Source organism: Penicillium taxi (genome assembly GCF_028828555.1).
Source record: "Penicillium taxi strain IBT 34144 chromosome Unknown utg000002l_segment0_segment0, whole genome shotgun sequence".
NCBI lineage: Eukaryota > Fungi > Ascomycota > Eurotiomycetes > Eurotiales > Aspergillaceae > Penicillium > Penicillium taxi.
Window position 1 is genome coordinate 1,965,493 of NW_026643204.1, and position 19,423 is coordinate 1,984,915.

At 45.0% G+C, this 19,423-nt stretch overlaps 7 protein-coding genes across 7 annotated transcripts; 3 read left to right on the forward strand and 4 right to left on the reverse strand.

Moving 5' to 3' along the window:
* Positions 1–1,614: 1,614 nt before the first annotated feature.
* Positions 1,615–3,082, forward strand: N7495_002669 (uncharacterized protein; the record flags this gene model as incomplete). Its single annotated transcript, XM_057205338.1, has 2 exons — positions 1,615–1,791; positions 1,868–3,082. The coding sequence occupies 2 exons, from the start codon at positions 1,615–1,617 to the stop codon at positions 3,080–3,082; spliced, it is 1,392 nt and encodes a 463-aa protein (XP_057065945.1).
* A 282-nt stretch (positions 3,083–3,364) lies between these two features.
* N7495_002670 (ammonium permease MEP2) lies at positions 3,365–4,969 on the reverse strand (the record flags this gene model as incomplete). Its single annotated transcript, XM_057205339.1, has 4 exons — positions 3,365–3,713; positions 3,766–4,695; positions 4,756–4,820; positions 4,886–4,969. 4 exons carry the CDS (start codon positions 4,967–4,969, stop codon positions 3,365–3,367), a joined length of 1,428 nt encoding a protein of 475 aa, XP_057065946.1.
* Positions 4,970–9,465: 4,496 nt separating this feature from the next.
* Positions 9,466–10,705, forward strand: N7495_002671 (Glucose/ribitol dehydrogenase; the record flags this gene model as incomplete). The annotated part of the gene is made up of 6 exons (XM_057205340.1): positions 9,466–9,542; positions 9,619–9,807; positions 9,868–9,907; positions 9,974–10,027; positions 10,086–10,378; positions 10,438–10,705. The coding sequence occupies 6 exons, from the start codon at positions 9,466–9,468 to the stop codon at positions 10,703–10,705; spliced, it is 921 nt and encodes a 306-aa protein (XP_057065947.1).
* A 94-nt stretch (positions 10,706–10,799) lies between these two features.
* Positions 10,800–11,321, reverse strand: N7495_002672 (uncharacterized protein; the record flags this gene model as incomplete). The annotated part of the gene is made up of 1 exon (XM_057205341.1): positions 10,800–11,321. One exon carries the CDS (start codon positions 11,319–11,321, stop codon positions 10,800–10,802), a length of 522 nt encoding a protein of 173 aa, XP_057065948.1.
* A 43-nt stretch (positions 11,322–11,364) lies between these two features.
* N7495_002673 (uncharacterized protein) lies at positions 11,365–11,874 on the reverse strand (the record flags this gene model as incomplete). Its single annotated transcript, XM_057205342.1, has 3 exons — positions 11,365–11,469; positions 11,519–11,676; positions 11,742–11,874. 3 exons carry the CDS (start codon positions 11,872–11,874, stop codon positions 11,365–11,367), a joined length of 396 nt encoding a protein of 131 aa, XP_057065949.1.
* Positions 11,875–14,729: 2,855 nt separating this feature from the next.
* Positions 14,730–17,309, forward strand: N7495_002674 (uncharacterized protein; the record flags this gene model as incomplete). The annotated part of the gene is made up of 2 exons (XM_057205343.1): positions 14,730–15,314; positions 15,657–17,309. 2 exons carry the CDS (start codon positions 14,730–14,732, stop codon positions 17,307–17,309), a joined length of 2,238 nt encoding a protein of 745 aa, XP_057065950.1.
* A 1,068-nt stretch (positions 17,310–18,377) lies between these two features.
* On the reverse strand, positions 18,378–18,884 carry N7495_002675 (ankyrin repeat domain-containing protein; the record flags this gene model as incomplete). Its single annotated transcript, XM_057205344.1, has 2 exons — positions 18,378–18,814; positions 18,860–18,884. The coding sequence occupies 2 exons, from the start codon at positions 18,882–18,884 to the stop codon at positions 18,378–18,380; spliced, it is 462 nt and encodes a 153-aa protein (XP_057065951.1).
* Between the last annotated feature and the right edge of the window lie 539 nt (positions 18,885–19,423).

Here is a 19,423-nt window from a genome sequence, read left to right on the forward strand (position 1 = left end):
TAAAGAACGGAGTTAGGGTCACCTTTTAGGTCTGTTTTTTTTTTTTTTTTTTTTTTTGTTTTTTCTTATTCCCCCGTCGAGTATTTTTAATGCCCATGCCTACAATTTTTCGCCTGTCAGAAAATGTCGTTTAATCTCTTAGTATTGCTGGAATTCATCTAGTTGGGTGGTTTTCTTATGACCCTTTAAGTTGAAGGCGATATCTCTTGGTTCGAAGACTTCAGTCGCATATCAATACCCTATCTTCGTAGCCATTCATCTTAATTCTGGATAAAATAATATTTACCCATAGAACTACCTCGCTCAGCTCCGTCGCCTACGAGGCAAAGTACGCAAAACAGAAACTCCCCTCTAACGCTAGTGATCGTTCGTCTATGATGGGAAGCTAATTTCCGAGGGGGTATATGCTCCGCGTGTTATGTATTTTGAAAGAGTGTGATTGAATGAGACCGTAAGAGAGCGATTGGAAAGTCGCACAAATACTCTTGGATGTATCAAAGCCTACCGGCTATATAGCGAAGCGAGTGGATCCTGAGTAGAGATAGTGAAAGAGCTATCGTATCAAAATCTCCAAGTTTAACTTAACTCTCAATCCTCGTCATTACTAAGGCATCTAGCCCCGCTGCTCAAATCAGTTCCCAGGAACCATCAGGAGCTGGTATAGTTGGCGTAACAAGCACGCAATATTTTCTACACTACACCTTCTTAGCCTCGCTCCTACAGCGTAGGCCCTTCGTCTATTCCATACGTTGGTTCTAGCTCTACTTCCTCGCCTTCATCTCCCACAACCAGCTCCTTCAACCACATCTACACTGGTTCTGCCTCATTCACTTTCTCTTCTGGAGCCCTGTGTGCCATTTCATTCTGTGTTCTGGCAATTTTCTCTAGTTTGCTTGGACCTCGAATACCAGCCATGTGCTTTGAGTTTAGTTCGGTCACCATATTTATGCACTTTGATCTTTCTCAAACGGTAATTGACTACGTTTCTTTGAATGTTGATATGATGTTTAAATTCTTCACTTCGCTGTGATGAACATTCTAAATTACTTCCTATGAATTATTTGAATATTTCTACCAAATTGTTTCCTCAAAAACCTCAAGAGAAGTAGAAACCACTTTGAACTAAGCTCTCAAGTTCGTGTACATCGTTCCAGTTGTCGAGGTAACCGATAAAGACAGGCGATATCTCAAAAGAAGTATAACGGCCATCCATGGTCTCAAGACAACTGAAAAAAGGGGAAGATCTACAGAGAAGATTAGTATAGCCCTTGCAGAAAAGATGGCAAATTACTTTTTTTTGTTGACAAGAAATGATGGTTGATACTCGCACTCGGTTTTGCTTCTTTCTTTTCTGTTATTATTTTTTTTTTTCGCAGATATTCAAAATTTTCAAGCGCTTTCAGGACTCCTCACAGTAGAAAATACTTGTATTGTTCGTCACTCTTCGGAATACCAGTTGTGTATTTTTAAGTACGGAGCACTATTGCCCCACATTCATAGAGGGGAGATATTCTCTCCAGTGCTCCGCACCTACTCAATACCTACTACTCCCTTAACCTCATCTGCATCACGTGGCACACTCAACCCTATCAAGATTCAAGAATCATAGACATAATGTCTCTCCCATCCAAAGCAGAGCTACAAGAATACTACGTAGGCAAAGACATCGCCAGCGTACCAAAACCCGCCGCGGTCCTCGACCGAGCAATCATCCGCCGACACTGCGCGCGCATGAAGCGCACAGTGAAAGCCCTAAATGTCGGCTTCCGCGCTCATGTAAAAACACACAAAGTAAGTCCGTCCTCTTCCCCAGCTCCTCCCAGACCTAGTAGACACACGAATCAGACTACTTACCAGCTTACTCCAGACACTTGAGCTCACTGCACTGCAACATGACGATGATGTCGTCGAAGCAAACTTCATCGCGTCTACAATTCTAGAAATAGAAACCATTCTTCCCTTCCTGAAAACCCTACAGGAAAGTGGAAAGCATCATGTGAACATCCTGCACGGGATCCCGCTCATCCCGTCGCAGATAACCCGTCTCGCATTCCTAGCTAGCAAGCTAGGCGAGGATAGTATCTCGCTTATGATCGACCATCCCGATCAAGTGCGCTACCTAGAACCCTTCTACCAAGCAGCTGGCTTCCCAGCTTGTGTCTTCGTCAAGGTCGATACGGGGTATCACCGTGCAGGACTACCGCCGCTAAGCCTAAACAAGAACGGACTTTTGGACAAACTAGCCCAGGCAGAAAAAAACGGGGTTGCGCGGTTAATCGGACTTTACTCGCATAGTAGTCTGAGCTATAGTGCCACCACAGCCGAAGAGGCAATGAGCCACCTTACCGCTGAGATACGCGGGTGCAAGGATGCATTGGATAGGTGGGTGGGGCTTTTACCACAAAGAGAATTGGTGATTAGTGTTGGGGCCACGCCTCAGGCTGTTTCATCTCATAATCTTGTTCCTGGTGAGGGGAAAGCGACACTTTCGTCCGAGGCTGCAGAGTTGAGGGCGTTACTGCGACCGGCTGATACCGCCGGTGTCAAGATTAAGATTGAACTGCATGCTGGTAACTATGCCGTGTTGGACATGCAGCAGATCTCGACACATGCGCGGTTAGGTGCTGGGGGGTTGGAGGAGGAGATTGCACTTTCGGTTGTGGCGGAGGTGTGTAGTGTTTATAACGACGGGGAGCGGGAGAAGCCTGAGGCGCTTGTTGCTGCGGGGACTTTGGCGTTGGGTCGTGAGCCTTGTGGGAGTTATTCTGGTTGGGGAGTTCTTTCTTCTTGGGGGTTGGATGGTGAAGGTGAGGGTGGGAGGTTGATGGTTGAGCGCATTAGTCAGGAACATGCGATTGTTTCGTGGGAGGATGAGGCTCAACGGCGTATTAGTATTCCGTTGCAGATTGGGGGGTTGGTGAAGATCTTTCCTAATCATGCTTGTATTACTGGGGCTTTTTACGGTTGGTATTTTGTTGTTGATTCGGATATTGACTCTGGGGCTTCGAAGATTGTTGATGTTTGGATTCGAGGGCGGGGATCTGATATTACGGAGCCATTGTTGACGACAAGAACCCAGTAAGAATGTAGTAACTTTAGGTATCCAGCTACCGGGGTAAGGGGTCTGGTCGTCATATTAATTTTGAATGTGAGATATTTAATTTTCAACATTGATAGACTTGATTGTAAAGAAGGGTATCAGGATAGCATAAACGTGAAAGAAGAAAGGATGTTATTCTGGAGTTCCATAGATCGAAAACGAGGCGTGGAAACAACCAAAGGAAACTCCTTTTACATGAGATCTGGTCCGAAAATAAAGAAATTAATGTATTATATTGTCAAGACTCAAGTCTTTGACAGGCATTTAAGCCTTGAGCTCGATAGCTGGACCCTCTCCGTTAGGGGTAAGGGAGCGGTGAGAGTTGGTGTCAATGCCTTCGACACCGTGGACAATGTCGCGACGGATCTCAACGTAGTCGTAGGCGAACTCGCCGATCTCGGCATCGTCGATACCCATGATCTCATCCTCTTCAGAGGCACGCAGGCTCAGTCCAGGGATAAGGTTGAGGACGAAAAGAATGATGCAAGTGCCGAAGAACGAGTATGCACCACCGGAGACGGAATCGGCAAGCTGGTAGCCGAGCTGGATGTAGTTGTGGTTAATCCAGCCACCGGGGATTACAGTGACACCATCCAAATGAGCAATGTAGTCACTATAAGTCTGTTAGTAAAATTCTTTGTCTTTTTTGGGTGTGCTCGACCTACGCAGCGAAGAGACCAGTAAGGATGTTGCCAACGAGACCACCAACACCGTGAACGGCGAAGATATCAAGTGAGTCATCGACGTGAAGCAGGAACTTGAGCTTAGTTGCGTAGTTGCAAGCAATGGCACCGACAACACCGAAGATAAAGGCAGCCCAGGGAGTGACAAATCCAGAGCCGGGAGTGATGGCGACCAGACCGGCAATGACACCGGAGCAGAAACCGACAGTGGACCATTTGCGCTCCAGGCGGTAATCAAGCAAACACCAGGTGACACCACCAACGCAAGCAGCAAGGTTGGTCACGACAGCGGCCATGGCAGCCCGCACGTTAGCTGAGAGAGCGGAACCGGCATTGAATCCGAACCAGCCAACCCACAGGAAGACGGTGCCGATGACGACGTGGGTGACGTTGTGGGGACGGTAGTTAAGCTCGTGGGTGCCGTGGCCGCGACGCTTGCCCAACATCAGGGAGTAAGCGAGAGCAGCGCATCCGGAAGAAATGTGCACAGGAGTACCACCGGCAAAGTCGAGACCTCCCATCTTGAAGACCCAACCAGAAGAGTTCCAGGTCCAGCAGGCGATAGGGTCGTAGATAATGGTGGACCAAACAAACATGAACACGATGCAAGGAAGCATGCGACCACGCTCGGCGATGGCACCAGTGGCGAGAGCAACGGTAATAGCGGCGAACATGCCCTGGAAGATTGAGAAGAGAATATCTGGTACCTTGCTGCTTCCGACAGATGGTTGTGCTAGAACACCCTTCATACCAAAGTTTGCTAGATCACCAATGTACTTGCCACCGGAGTGAGAGAAGGCGAGGGAATATCCCCAAAAGAACCACTGGAAGGTAACAACACCACAGGACATGATAGATAACCAGATGAGGGACAAGGCCGACTTGCGACGAGCCAGGCCGGAGTAGAAGAAACTGTATAGTTATGCATGTTAGCTGAAGCGCATTGAAGTTTCCATGGAGAGTAGTCCATACCCGACACCAGGAATCATAAGTAATACAAGAGCGGAAGAGGTGATAACCCAAGCGATATCACCGGCCTGTATCAACTGTCAGTCTCGTCTTGTTCCCTGCTGCCATTGCTTCAGCGAATTGAAGATCCTACATTGTACCAGATGTTGAGATCCTCAGTCAAAGAGTCACCGCCATCAGCTCCGGTGCCATTGTATGTAGTGGGGTAAGCCGACATCGTGGAAGCTAGATCACTGTATGACAGGATTCGAGCTGCAAAGATCGGACTTTCTACAATACCGAGAAGGGAAGATGAACCGAAAGGTTATCTTGGAAGGAAAGTATGAGGGTCAGTGATGGATTAGAAGAAAGAACCCTTTGGAGATGTGTGAGGAAGAAAAGGGAGAAGGGAGGATGGAAAAGTGATCTGTCATTCGCACTGTGCAGGAAGGCCTAATAAATGTACAAACGGGGGATCCACTTTGATCCGCCTAGAAATCCCGAAATCGATCTTAGTCTTTGGTTCCCACTATCTACGACTACATCAGTCATTCTGATTGCTACTGCTATCTCACCGATATCGCCAGCCAAGACATTTCCCAGACCAATTGAGTATATCCCCGGCTCAAACATGCTAGATTTTGTCTCGACGGTTCCATGGTTATTTAAATTCCGGGGAATTACGGATTTGGTGATTACTTGTACAAGAGCTGTCAAGGGATGGATCTACACAATTACTCCGTCGTTACACAATATCAAAAGACGACCATCTGGTACCACCTTAATAAAACACGAATTTTCGTATACGGGGTGAGTAACTATATAGAGTATAGTGTCTGCTTCAAGAAGCGAACTAATCAGTGTTAGGGTCCAAAAAGGTCAAAATGGACCTTCGCCACTGGCTGTAGATATGAAGCTGTATCCTATCCAATCAGAGTCCACTTCTTATCTAAACATCAAATTATCAATTTTCCCGCTTATCACTTATTCGCTTACAACGTACTGTGTAAAATTCTTGATATTGATTCCGATTCGTTACAATATCATAACGTTTCTTATACAACCTATCACTGGGTCAAGATCTGATTACGGAGTACGGAATAGATAGCTATTATACGATCTTGAACTCGAACACCTTCACACGGACCACTGATAAGCTCATAGTAACAAATCACTCTTCCCAATTAGTCAAGATATAAAATTGGTAAAATCCCAACTCAACAAGTAGAAGCGAGGGGCCCAGTATATTACCTTACTCAGGACCTCTTGGCTTTGACACAGTTCATGTGCCAGCTCCGAACTTCTTGACGTATTCCACGTTCATCTGACCAGACCATCTCCGGATGTGGCTCCGGGGAATAACTACCATGGTATAATTTATAGTTAACATGGTTATAGATCCATAGACTATTCTGGACCGTGTCAATCTGGAGATGTAAAATCTGGGTAATATCTGTGCTATTGGAGATAGTTCTATAAATTAATTAAACCCTCGCATGGTACGGAGTAGCTGCCCCTTTCTCCGGGGCCCACACAATGGGCTGATTTCACACATGGAAGAGAAACAGCACAAGGAATAAGAGATGAGCCGAACTTCAGCCGCGGTCTGGGGCTGCCAAGACTTGATAAGCATCTAACCTTTCATTGGTTTCTTTCCTAATTGGGTTAGTAGTCTGCCCTATGCTGACTACATCCGGATCTGTCATTCTTCGCATCTCGTGATATCTTCCTCTTCATTCTTCCGTCGGCTGCTTATTAATGACCGACCCGACGGTATAGAATGTCTTATTTACATTTGTGCTACTTCCATTTGAATATCTGCACAACTTACCTCCAGGGTTACTCTCAATCTTAGCAGGTCTTAAAGAATGAGCAACTACTGAGTGTATTAGCGACAATCTTAAATGGTTGAGTGCTCAGTTTCAACATCACTACTTTGCTCGGCCACTAAACGTCAAAAAAAGCGCAGATTATCGACAGTGTCATCTTCCTAGGGCCCACTGATTGACGGCCTCGGGAACTCAAGGACCCACGATCTGTCGATCTCAAAGGATTGCTGGATTAAGCCATATCATGTAGCACTCATAAAAGCACTCGTTTGCCTAGTGAATACGAACTGTAGGCCCATGATCATGTAGGAATGCCTAGGTAGTGATATCAGACCACCCACTGAGGCGTGGCAGGCCTAGGCAACCACGAAATCATAAGCCCCTTTCAACACGACATTCAGGTTATAAAGGTGCCAAGACAGGACGTGGAAGGCAACGAGGCTGCAGAAATATCTGCCAAGAGGCCACGGGCCAAGCCCAGCACATGGCCCGGAATCCACTGGGCAACTGAGTAGTATACGATCTTCTGGCAACTCCGTGGGAGGGCCAGACTCGACTAGTGAGCTCAGACCTAGATAAAGCTCAGAGTCTCAGGTGGTATCAACGATGGTATACGCACACCTGATTATACCAAATCGGGACCAGGCGTGGACGCTAAATATCTTAATGACAAGAAGAACTACGTACCCACGAATTTTCTTATTCAAAATAAGAACGAGAAATTAGATTGTGGATCAAATTGACTACTATGTTCAGTTGAAAAAACAGTAAATAAGAAAGTTGAGACTCAGAACAAAATCCTCTGGTCTGCGGGCATGACTATCACAGAAATACAGAAATATGGAAACATGGCCTTGGGGACTGACACATACTTTTCCACCTCTCATTTCAACACCAGAGGAGCTTTTCTGACCGTAAAAGAACGAGTAAAAATGATTCAAATGGATACAACAGGTTTTAAGAACGAGAAGTTCTACGTCATGAACTCGGTACAAAATAGCCTTGATCTGACATTTTCCAAATCTAAACCAGATCGTTCACCATATTTTGCAATTTTTGGTGTTTGCACTTCATATGAGCCTCCTCTCTTGTAATTTCTTGAAGCTTGTCGAGAAAAGACTGTAAAACTAAAACAGTGAAGGGGGTCTTATCGGTGCTTCCGGCCCAGTAACCAAGCGGTATCATGGAAGATACGCATGAGAATCCTTCGAAGAACCTCCACTTACGGCTGGCTTTTTCCGATGTTATAGCGTGTATCCTTCAAAAGCTGGAAGTCTTGCTCAAGTATCGTGCTTTGCTCAGCGTATAGTAGGATACCTACCATGTATCTTCACCTAGGCATAAACTGGGCACAGATTATGTTTATAGTTATTGTTTTGGTGTCTTGAAGACTTTGTTATGCCCAGGTCCTCCAAGAAATTGATATCTGACAGGATTATCGAGTAATTTGTAAGAGTAATCATCTATACTTAGGTATTGAAGACTTTCAGCGTATAGGCAGGTCGGCTTTTAAATTGTTCATAACGATACCCAGAAAGTCCTAGATGGCGGACATTAGATCCATTTAACTGGCTACACTTGATCAAGGGGAGGAATACGCTCGTGAATACGGCACTATGACCGCATCTCAAACCATGGGAACTAATTATGGCATGGCAAACAGATCATCTTGGTGTTTTGGAAAATTAGCACCGACATCGTAAAGATGTGGGAAAGCGTTCTTGATGCATTTGTAAAGACCGTAGATCATAGATAACAATGGGGTAGGTGAAGAATATTGTCAAAATTCGACCTATAGTCCTCCTACCCTGGATTATTATCTTGCGATACTTCAAAATAATAGGCAACCCCTTCCGTGGCATAGCTATCTCCAGCATGGACAGCCTCGAAGTTCTCTGTGAGGACACATAGGTAGGAAATGATTGAGTAAGAGACATGGAGCCGAGTAAACAATATTGTTGGAACTAAGATCAGCTGACATGCTCGGGCTCACATGATCTCTGGCATGGTACTATATCTTTTTCTAAACTGACAGTTAGAGATATGACCTCACTTTGCCTCATATGCATATGTCTATTATTCTACGTGAATCGATACCTAGGTAGCTACCTGCTTTGGTAATAACAACCGACAGATACAAAGGAAGGGAAACCAAGTTAATTACCGACGCAACGCCCCAGGAATCACCAAAGAACGAATATACAATCGACTGAGAAGTTGCCAATACACTAGTTACTACAAAAATCTTCTGTTCAGCGTTACTTTCGATTCCGATATATTAATTGGTTATGGGTTATGCTAAACTAGTTCAGTAATGGTACATAAATGTAAACACTGTTCAGCTATTGGGATCTTGGGGGATGTGATCAAAGTATACCATTAAATGTTGACAGTATGCCTCTAGACATCTAACTTATGCAAGCTAGTAACCTTGGAAATTACTGAATGATATTTTCTTTTGATAAGCCAATCTAGACCTTAGGCAGAAGACGGTAAAAATACCCTACTAAAAAAGCTCTAGCTCTACTCGGTTAATCAGTGTTCTAATATTGATACTAGAAATAAACCCAATGCAAGCTTTTCGCTATGCGGACGCTAAACCAGATCAAAGGGGGGGGGGGGAGGTGGATCTATGATACGATCTAGCCGCTCCGGCTAAGTGCGGGTGCGGCCGTCCGCCCGCAGGCCCCATTTCTTGTTCCAATCGGCTCGTGAACAATTTCTGTCTCAGGCGAGAAGCACCTGCAGTAGACGGCCGCACCCGCACCTGGAAAACTAGATTATTTTTGGCAGGCCGAAGAATATAAAAGGGGAGCTTTTTCATCCAAAAGTCCATGATGTGCAGTCGAGTTCACACTTCAAGATCAGCTTCCAAGCCTATCTTACTCATCGAGAATCAAGAACCATGGGAGGTAATACGGAGGCATCGACCCCCGACCTATCCGGGAAGGTCGCTATAGTGACTGGTGGACACACGGGTCTGTAAGTGACAAGGACCTGATTATCTATCAATTAATTACAGGAAAGTCGAGAAGAAAAAACTTTTAACGTTGGACAGAGGATTTGGTACAAGCATTGAGTTGGCTAAGCACGGCGCCCGTGTATATATCGCTAGTCGGTTGGCTTCAAAAGCCGAGGAAGCTAAAAATACCATCCTGGAGGAGTTCCCCGCTGCCGATGTCCATTTTCTTCCTCTTGATCTTGCGGACTTGGGCAGTATCCGACAGGCAGCCGATAAGTTCTCCCAGTATGTCACATATGTAAGACCTCTGGTAATCATGTGAGATGCACTAATCTTGGCTTACAGACACGAATCGGTCCTTCATATACTGGTGAATAATGCCGGCGTAGGTGGCGTTTCCTCTTCTATGCAATTTCAAGATATCTCTGCGAGAGTACTAAGTTGAGGTTAGGTGATGTGTGTACCCTACGAAGAAACTAAAGACGGATTTGAAATGCAGTTTGCTGTAAGGACATTCATCTCCAACTGAAACAGAAAGGTCAATGACTGAATATCTTATCTAGGTGAATTATCTTGGGCATTTTCTACTCACAAAGCTACTACTTCCGATCCTTCTGGAAACGATCGAGTCTGTGCCTGAAGGTACAGTCCGAATTGTGAACTTATCCAGTGATGGACATGAAAAGCTCGCACCAAAACATGGTATCAACTTTTCTGACATGAACTTGAGAAACGGCTTCTCAGTTTGGGCTCGGTATGGCCACTCGAAGCTTGCCAATGTGTTGCATTCCAAAGAATTGGCAAAAAGATATGCCAAGATCATGTCTCTTTCTCTGCATCCAGGAACCGTCAGAACGTATGTTTTGTTTGCCAAATCAAACTGGCCTTCAACTTGAAGAAGCTGATTGTCTACAGGGGCTTGTCGCAGGGTCCACTGTCATCAACACCGATGTATCGCTTTATCAAACCCCTTGTGGAGCTGGGTGCTCCAGGTCCGCGTAAAGGAGCAAAGGCCATTGTTTATGCCGCGATATCTACATCTTTTAATATAAACCGCGATAACGGAGCGTATATTTTGCCGGTTGGTAAAGTTTCAGTGGCTAGCAAAGCTGCAAGAGATCCAAGCATGGCACAAGATCTCTGGAATTGGTCCGAGAGGAAGATAAATAGCCTTGGCTATTGAAATCCTCATCCTCGATTCCCATTTTTCGGTGTGAAGGAAAGGGCGTCATTGGATGAATGCTTAAAATAAACCCGCCCACTTGGTAAATCAGAATTCAACCTTGGAATGAAAGACCAGCCAGCCTCTTCAATACACTGAAGTACCTCCAACCTTGTCTTATCAACACCAGGCTGTCCGAATCAATTGCTGCCAGGAAAAGTCCTCCAATCTGAATAAATTTTCCTCGATCCTTCTCATCGGCGGATGCGGCGGCCCCTGTGAACACGATCCATGTTAATGCTTCTGGAGCCTTCTTGATCCAGTACTGAGACTCTATTTTCGTCAAAGTTTGCATGAGTAATTTGGTATCTTCCACATTGGCCACGGGGATGCCAGATTCAAGACGTATTGGATTTTGAAGCAACTTCCAAAAAATCAATGAACAGAGCTGACAGCAGACGTCAACTCTATCAATAGTATTAACAGGTGTCAGCTCAGTTATATTGCGATCCAACATGTTATTTTTCTTCGCCAAAGAAAGGACTCGTTCAACTACCTCGCTGGTGGAGATGGCATCGGCTTGATTAATGTAATTAAACTGGGAGACTGCCTCGTACACATCTAGAATCGCATCCATGGTTTCCTTTGCTAAGGTAGATCCACTACCATGAAAGATAGGACTAGTGATGAGATTGCGGAGGATGGAACTTGGACGAACTGAATCCGACAGTAGACAATCCCAGACGGGGGGCATGTCGAATACGCAGGCGAGAGAGAGCATGGTTCTGTAATAAAGTTAGACTGGCAGATGATATCGAAGACTTTTTTTCATACAGTTTTATAATACCAAGTAGCGGTCCTATTCCATCCCTCAGTGGCTTCGGTGTCAAGAGCAGCATTTTTATCAAGCCCTTCTGATGGGCTATCGCCGAAGCTCTGTCCAACGATACCATCTACATCTTTATCAGTAACGGCGTGAAATAGCGGATAAGCTTTGTATTTTGAGAAGGATTCCTCACATTGTAAAGTATCAAGGGTACTACAGATCCCAATGTACCATAATCTAAAGCTGGGGGGTCCATATTAAGACGTTCATTGAGCAGACGAATAGCCCATGTTTGGTGATATATCGTAATTGTATTATTTTCACGCTTGTTCAGATGATCAATTGCTGCTGATGCGCTAAACATTGTGGCGTGAAATAGACAAGGGTCTAACATCGCAATTTGAACCCATTTCGAGTGGAGATGTGCGGCCAAGCTGTTGGTAACAGCAATGTTGGAAGGCGAGGCTACCGATGTTAAGACTAATCTCGATTATTAATGTTAGTCCTTTAAGCTATCTTGAGCTTCTTGGTTGACGTGAAGGGAATATGGGGAGTCAAGCTTTTCGTCAAGCAGTATGATATTTGGTGGCTACTAGAGCAGAGACTTACAAAACTCTAGCAAATTTTGCATGTAGGGGCGATATTTTATGGGTGCATCGAATGGAGCCTTGGGCCCTGAAACGGAGCCTGTACGCTCTAGATATGTATTTTCCTCTTGAGTGCTTGGCAGTATGTATGGTTGGTCATTATGGACGGATCCGTATTCACAATCTGAGTGCAATCTGAACAGAAATACCGTCAACCGTCTCGAACCGAAACAATGAGGCCGCTTTACGCTAACTGGTTCCAGGGGATGAAGGGGCATACCTGACACAGCGAGAACAGCTCGGAACTAGTCGATCACATTTGCGTTTGTGAAATCTGCACCTCATACAAGTTTGAGTTGAGGCTCTATCGAGCGCCCTTGCATCTTTATGGATCTGCGCAATTGTTGACGTAGAGGTGGATGGATACTCACACACTCGATTTGTTCTGAACAACAAAAATTTAGAATTGATTAGTGAATTTACCTAGCTGAGTGTACAACGTAACGAACCTTTTGCACCTAGAGCAGGAGGGTAGTAGTTTATCGCATTGTCTTTTGCCTTTCTTGCACAGAGAGCATACAAGCAAAGCCTGGTAACCTTGGTATCTTTCCATAGTATTTGGAGAGCCGGATAACAGCAGGCCGAGGCAGAAGACTAGTATTAGATCAGCGATGACTCGAAGATTTGGTGGTATTAGAGGATTCACGTGACGTAATTTTATCAATCATACTAACCACTCCTTTTACTACAGGTGATACAAGACCTAGGACAAACCAACATTATTCTAAAAGTCTTCGCACTGTAAATAACAACGCTAATACTAATTAATTATTAATTATATTATCTTCCCTCAGCGAATTAAATACTGGTAATATCAAAGTAAACACAGGAAAGTTCTATTTGGTCAGCCCAACGAGCCTTGACTTAATTTAGCCTCTCATAGATTGATAGAGACCGAAAAATAACATCCGATACCTCGTATGATGACATGTTCAAAGTCATTGAATACACTTCCATGGGATTAAAGTTTGTCTTCTTTTTGTAATGAATCAGAATCCCCCTCTAGAGCATAAGACAGACAGACTTTTATTTTCGCAGAAGAGATGGGAGAAAATTGATAGTCTGCGATGTTGACTAGGTTGAGAAAGTGGTTCAGAGGTTACCATGGTCTCGTATATTGCGTCAGTCACTGCCTGAGTAGGTTGAGCAGATGAGAAGTGACCCTTCCGACACCATTCGTCAAAAGTAGGTATTCGGATGATTAGGGCCTAGTGCTTAGCCGGATACTGAATATAATTGAAGGCATACCAATTCCCAATCGAAAAATGCAACTCGCTTTTGATAAACCAAGATCTTTCTTCAGCCCTTCAGGTTTGTGCAAGCCGTCAATAATATTGATGAGGTGTGGCTCCAAGCTTCTCGTGCTATCTGGAAACAATGGATTTGACATAAATGTTGAAATCAAGGGTTTCGAGGTCCAGTGCCAAATATCTGCCGGATGAAACAAGAAGGTCATATCTGATCAAAGAATTGATGACCTGGAAGTTCTTATTATCCATTAGACTTCATCTCACTTAGACTTGATCCGACTGAGAAGGAACCTCAGCTCGTACTTTCCATGTACATGGAGGGTAAATTTTATTGACTAGCAATATAGGACCATATTGTGAACATCCTCGACGACCTCAATCTCCCCATGGTGGGTGTTCTTATCAAAACTTCTTCGATAGGGGCACTTCCGATACGAAAGGCGATCAAAGAAGATAGAAGGTCATGCGAACGAGCCCTATGTGAATGGGATGCAACCTATGCTGCGATGGCCACTGAATTTGAAGTAGTCCAAAGTCGCTCATGAAAACATCATCTTGAAACCCCCCAATTTTCCCATGGATTTTAAAAATCAGCACTCCAAAAAGGTCTGCCTTGATTTTTCTGACCAGTACAAAAGACTGACGCTTTTGACCTCTTGCTAGGTCTCATTATCCACTTTGACAGAATTCTCCTCCGGTGTCATTTTTTGATGCACTGGATCCATATTATTAGGTTGGATATCGGATCTGCGCCACAAAATGAAGCGATTCAGGGACGGAAATCGAACGCAAGTCATTTGCACCGAACAATATGATGTTGTTTCTGATTTAGCTACCTTTCGTGGCTTGCAGCGATGCATCGTATACTCGTGAGTATTAGTAGCGACAAAAGAGAAACTGAACTCCCCATGCTTATATCCGTTCTCATTTGCATGCAATAGAGATGCAAACGTTCGAGCTCGGTAGTTTGGCGAAGATCTAAAAGCTGGTAACAATAGGCTATCTCCGATAAATAAATACTCCGGGATTAACGGGCCCGTGCATGGCGTCCAGTGAGAGTGATTAGCCAAGCCCGGCTTGTCCTTTCCGGGCTTAGATAATTCGATAGCTTCGATTTAGAGTATTACTATCTATAAGTATCTATAAGATGGTTCTTTTTGCCGATGGTTAAATTTCAATTCATTTTAGAATAAATTGGGATTCTTTTCTTTCTTTCTCATGGCTATAGCCTATTCACTCATTTGATACACACTCGTTTTTGTCCCTCGTTTTTGTCCCTCGTTTTTGTCCCTCGTTTTCGTCTTTCGTTAAAAATTATCACGATGTGGTTCCGGCCACCACAATGGATCCCTTTAATACTCCTCTTTAGCCCACTTCTAGTTACTGGAGAAGAGGTCGTTACCTGTACCCCTTTGGGTACGATTGAGAATGCATCTTTTGAAGATGGATTCACAGGCTGGGGCTTTGTCTCGGGAACCTCGGGCTCAGTTGTTAGTGGAGATGCCGCAGATGGCTCAAGCTATTTACAGGCGTCTGATCATCAGGTCACTGGAATTTTCATCTACCAGCATCTCTCTAACTTATTGCAAGACAATACCTACACCATCTCCTATGATTATCGTCTAGTTCCCAACTCAGACAACGTATTGATGAGCTGCCAGCTATACATGTATATGGATTCATTCAGCACGGCTGGACGTCTCGCTCAGGTCAGCAAAACAGTTTACAACCAGAATGTCGGTTGGAGCACTTTATCTGGATCGTTTACCCCTAGCAGCTCTGCAACCCACACTTTTGAGATATACGCCTACTGTGCAGATGGTTCCGGGGACTATGCTGGTGCAGCAATTGACATCGACAATGTTGTTGTTTCAGGGCCGACATCCAGCACGTGTACCACTGTGACCGTAACGCCCACACCTACACCTACACCAACTCCAACCCCAACTCCGACTCCGACTCCAACGCCCTCGCATTTATCTAGCGTACCGGTTGCTATGTCGTCCTCTGTTTTACTATCATCATCATCTGCAGCGCCATCGTCGTCTGTATCGCGTTCCTCTTCGGTGATTATTCATCCTAGTTCTTCGGCTTCTTCTAGCAGGCTAGTTGTGCCATCTTCCGTGTTGCAATCATCATCCGCAGCACCATCATCGTCTGTATCGCGTTCCTCTTCGGTGGTCCTTCATTCCAGCTCTTCCATTTCTGTGCCTTCTCAATCTGTTGCATCTTCCTCTGCTATTTCGCAGCCAACTATTGGCTCTAGCTCGACTCCTCTGAGGTCTCTCAGCTCGTCATCTATTCCCTTTATTCCTCCAAAGGCTTCCAGCACTTCTCTTGCTCAGTCGAGTCGCGCCGTCACTTCAGCTAGTGCAACCTTTACCAGTATCAGACAAACGTCAACCCCCCTCGTCACTTCCTTGACCGGAGTCACTGCTTCATCTTCAGGTGCTGTTAGTACTGGTAGTCTCAGCACTGGAACGGCTGCTATCACTGTCGGCGCGGGGCAAAGCTCGTCCCATCTCATCGCTTCTTCAACAAGAGTTGCCGATTCGTCTTCAAGCGTTGTTGGTACTGGTAGTCTCAGCACTGGAACGGCTGCTATCTCTGTTGGCGCGGGGCAAAGTTCAACTCCCCTTGTCGCCTCCTTGACCGGAGTCGCTGCTTCATCTTCAGGAGTCGTTGGTACTGGTAGTCTCAGCACTGGAACGGCTGCTATCTCTGTCGGCACAGGACAAAGCTCGACTTCCATTGTCGCCTCCTTGACAGGAGTCACTGCTTCATCTTCAGGCGTTGTTGGTACTGGTAGCCTCAGCACTGGAACGGCTGCTACCACTGTTGGTGCAGGACAAAGCTCTAGTGGAAACAAGTTCACCACGTCTACGGTCTTGAGCACTCGCACAGCAACTATCACAGCTTGTCCATCAAGCGTAACTGATTGTCCTGCTCGTGAGAAAACAACTCAGCTCACTACCGAAACAATTCTTGTCTCTACTACGATCTGTCCTGTTACTGCTGTTGAGGCCACTAAAACTGCTACAATTGACGCTGGCGCTGATGACGAGAACTTTACCACTTCAACCATTCTCAGCACACGTACATCTACCATCACGGCTTGTCCATCAAGCGTAACTGATTGTCCTGCTCGTGAGAAAACAACTCAGCTCACCACCGAGACAATTGTTGTCTCTACTACGATCTGTCCGGTTACTGCTGTTAAAGCCACTCAAACTGCTACCAGTGTCGCTACCAGTGTCGCTACCAATGTCGCCATTGATCTTGGCGCTAGTGACGAGAACTTTACCACTTCAACCATTCTCAGCACACGTATAGCTACCATCACTGCTTGTCCATCGAGCGTAACTGATTGTCCTGCTCGTGAGAAAACAACCCATCTCACCACCGAGACTATTATTCTCTCCACCACTATCTGCCCAGTGACCGCAGCCGAAGCAAGCGCTACTTCCACGACTACACTGGGTTCCTATAGCTCTGGCTCTGGTGCTGTTTCAAGCTCAGGCTCGAACTTTGTCTTTGAATCCAGCTCACTTTCTAGCTCCACTGCCACCGTAACAGTGACTTTGACGCCAGTGCCCGAGTCTACGACTCTTTCTATCGAGCCTGTCAGTGTTGAAGCAAATGAACTGCTTGTTTCCACCTCGGTATCAACAGTGACACCAACTATTTTGTATAAATCGACCATCACCAAGGTCGCGAGTTCTTCCGCGCTTCCTACTTCCCTATCCCCTTCATCAGGTATTTACCAAGGTGGATCCGGTTCGCCGACTATAAGCTCTAGTGGACCCATCTTCACTGGCGGCTCTGTGTCGCAAAACACTATGTTGTCAGCAGGTTTGGTCTCAGCCTGCTCACTCCTTTTGGCCTTTGTATTTGTTCTCTAGATTCCAAATTCTCTTTTCCTGGAACTTGGTTTCGTATTAGATTTCTTCATTGCTTCACATATTGATATGTCATATACTATTTATCGATCAATGTACTATTTTAATACATTTCATTACCCTCACTTCTCTCGGATCCATACCTAGATCTTGATGCTAGTAATTATACTGTCGGTACACCGGTGGAATAGCTATTCGATAAGGTGGATGATAGGCTAACGCCCACTTCTAACACCTATTACGGGTAACGCTTTACGCCCCTATAATATACGGTGTCTCTTGAAGTGGTTGTAAATGTAACCGGTCGATACCCGATAGTATGCGCAGTCCCTGGAAGGACTGCGCTCCTGATTCCTGTGCGGAGCCGGACGAGCCATAAGATCATCCCTTAGGGTTTGTACCAATAGACAATGTATGTGGCTATTCCGAAAATGGCTAGACCGAGCGTGATTATCTCTAGTTAAGAGGAAGGCAAGTTATATGTCTTTCTAACTATTAAAGAAAGAACTAGCTATAAGATCTATAAAAGTGCAACCGACTCTGCGGAGAAGTCTTGCTTGCCCTTATCTGAAATAGCATCTTCGCTAGCATATTTTATCTCATCAAGGTTTTCGAATTCTTCGGCATATTGCAATGCGGTCAAGGGAAATGAAACGTCTTCTCTATAATAGAAACCTCCTATATTCGCAAAATAAGAATGCGCCAGTCTCCACTCTAGGGCTTCTCGACTCTACGACGATTCCTTTACGTTCCTTTTAAGAGTTTTGTACATAGTTTCTGACCTAGTTAGTCTGAATCTAAGATTAGCTTTAGCCCTTCACACTGGATGCTGATATGCTCAGAGAGGAGGGAGATAATACATATCTTATGTATCTGGTGATATATAGATTTGCTGATCTTCTTCTTCCAGGAATGGCTTGATAATAGTTATCCGGAACAATCTTAGGCCCTTGATGCTGTTATCGATAACATATGTGTCTCCGTCGATCGAGAGTAATCACATTATAATTTAACTAGCTTGGTTCTTCCTCCATATGTAGCGGCCTGTAGTGTATTACCATATGCTCCACCCTAGGCATTGACATCGGCGTGAGCGTCGAGTAGCCTCTGTACTATCTTGGTGCTTCCTCCATATATAGCGGCCTGGAGGGCACTGCCATATTTTCCACCTTGGCTATTGACGTTGGCGTGAGCGTCAAATAGCATATGTACTATCTCGGTACTTTTTCTATATATAGCGGCCTGGAGGGCATTACCATACTCTCCACCTTGGGCATTGACATCGGCGTGAGCGTCGAGTAGTATCTGAACTATCTCGGTTCCTCCGGCGTATGCAGCGGCCTGGAGGGCATTACCATACTCTCCACCCTGGGCATTGACATCGGCGTGAGCGTCGAGTAGCATCTGCACTACCTTGGTTCTTCCTCTGTATGCAGCGTCCCGGAGTGCATTAGTGTATTTCCCACCCTGGGTATTGACACATGCTCCAGTTTTAATCAATGTTTTCACTAAATCAATTTAGCTTGGTTCAGAAAGGGCTCTATATCACGAACCAGACGAGATATTGATACCCTCCATAATTGGCTCCAGCCTGGGTCCCTGAGTTTATGTCGCCAAAAGATGTTGAACTCATTTTTATAAGAGCATGCATAGAATGATGCTTTTCTAGGCAGAGCTGAAGTTCAAAAGCCAACATCTGCTCCACAATCAGGTGATTCAATCTATGGCAGTAAATAATGCCAAGTACGGGAGATGACTAGTTAATAGCAACTAACTAAAATAGGATCGGGCCTTAAATAGTTACACCTTGTCAACTTTTCGGGGTCAGCTCAGTTTTATACTAGGCTTAATTAGGAATTCTGCTTATGTCAGGTGGCCACTTCAGCTTTTCAATCGAGATCAGCTATAATTTGAATACCTACGTATCTTCCTTTTCTCTTTTAAAAGTCAACATCATGGAAGCTTACAGTAAAGTGTTTCCCTTTGATGGCAAAAACCCCTCTCCGCCTTCAGATTCCCTTGACTTTGCGTCAAATATCAGAAGTGCTGATGACCAATTCATCTATCTATCGGGCAATTCTTTTTCCAATAACTGTGTCCGAAAGAAGTCACCTCAT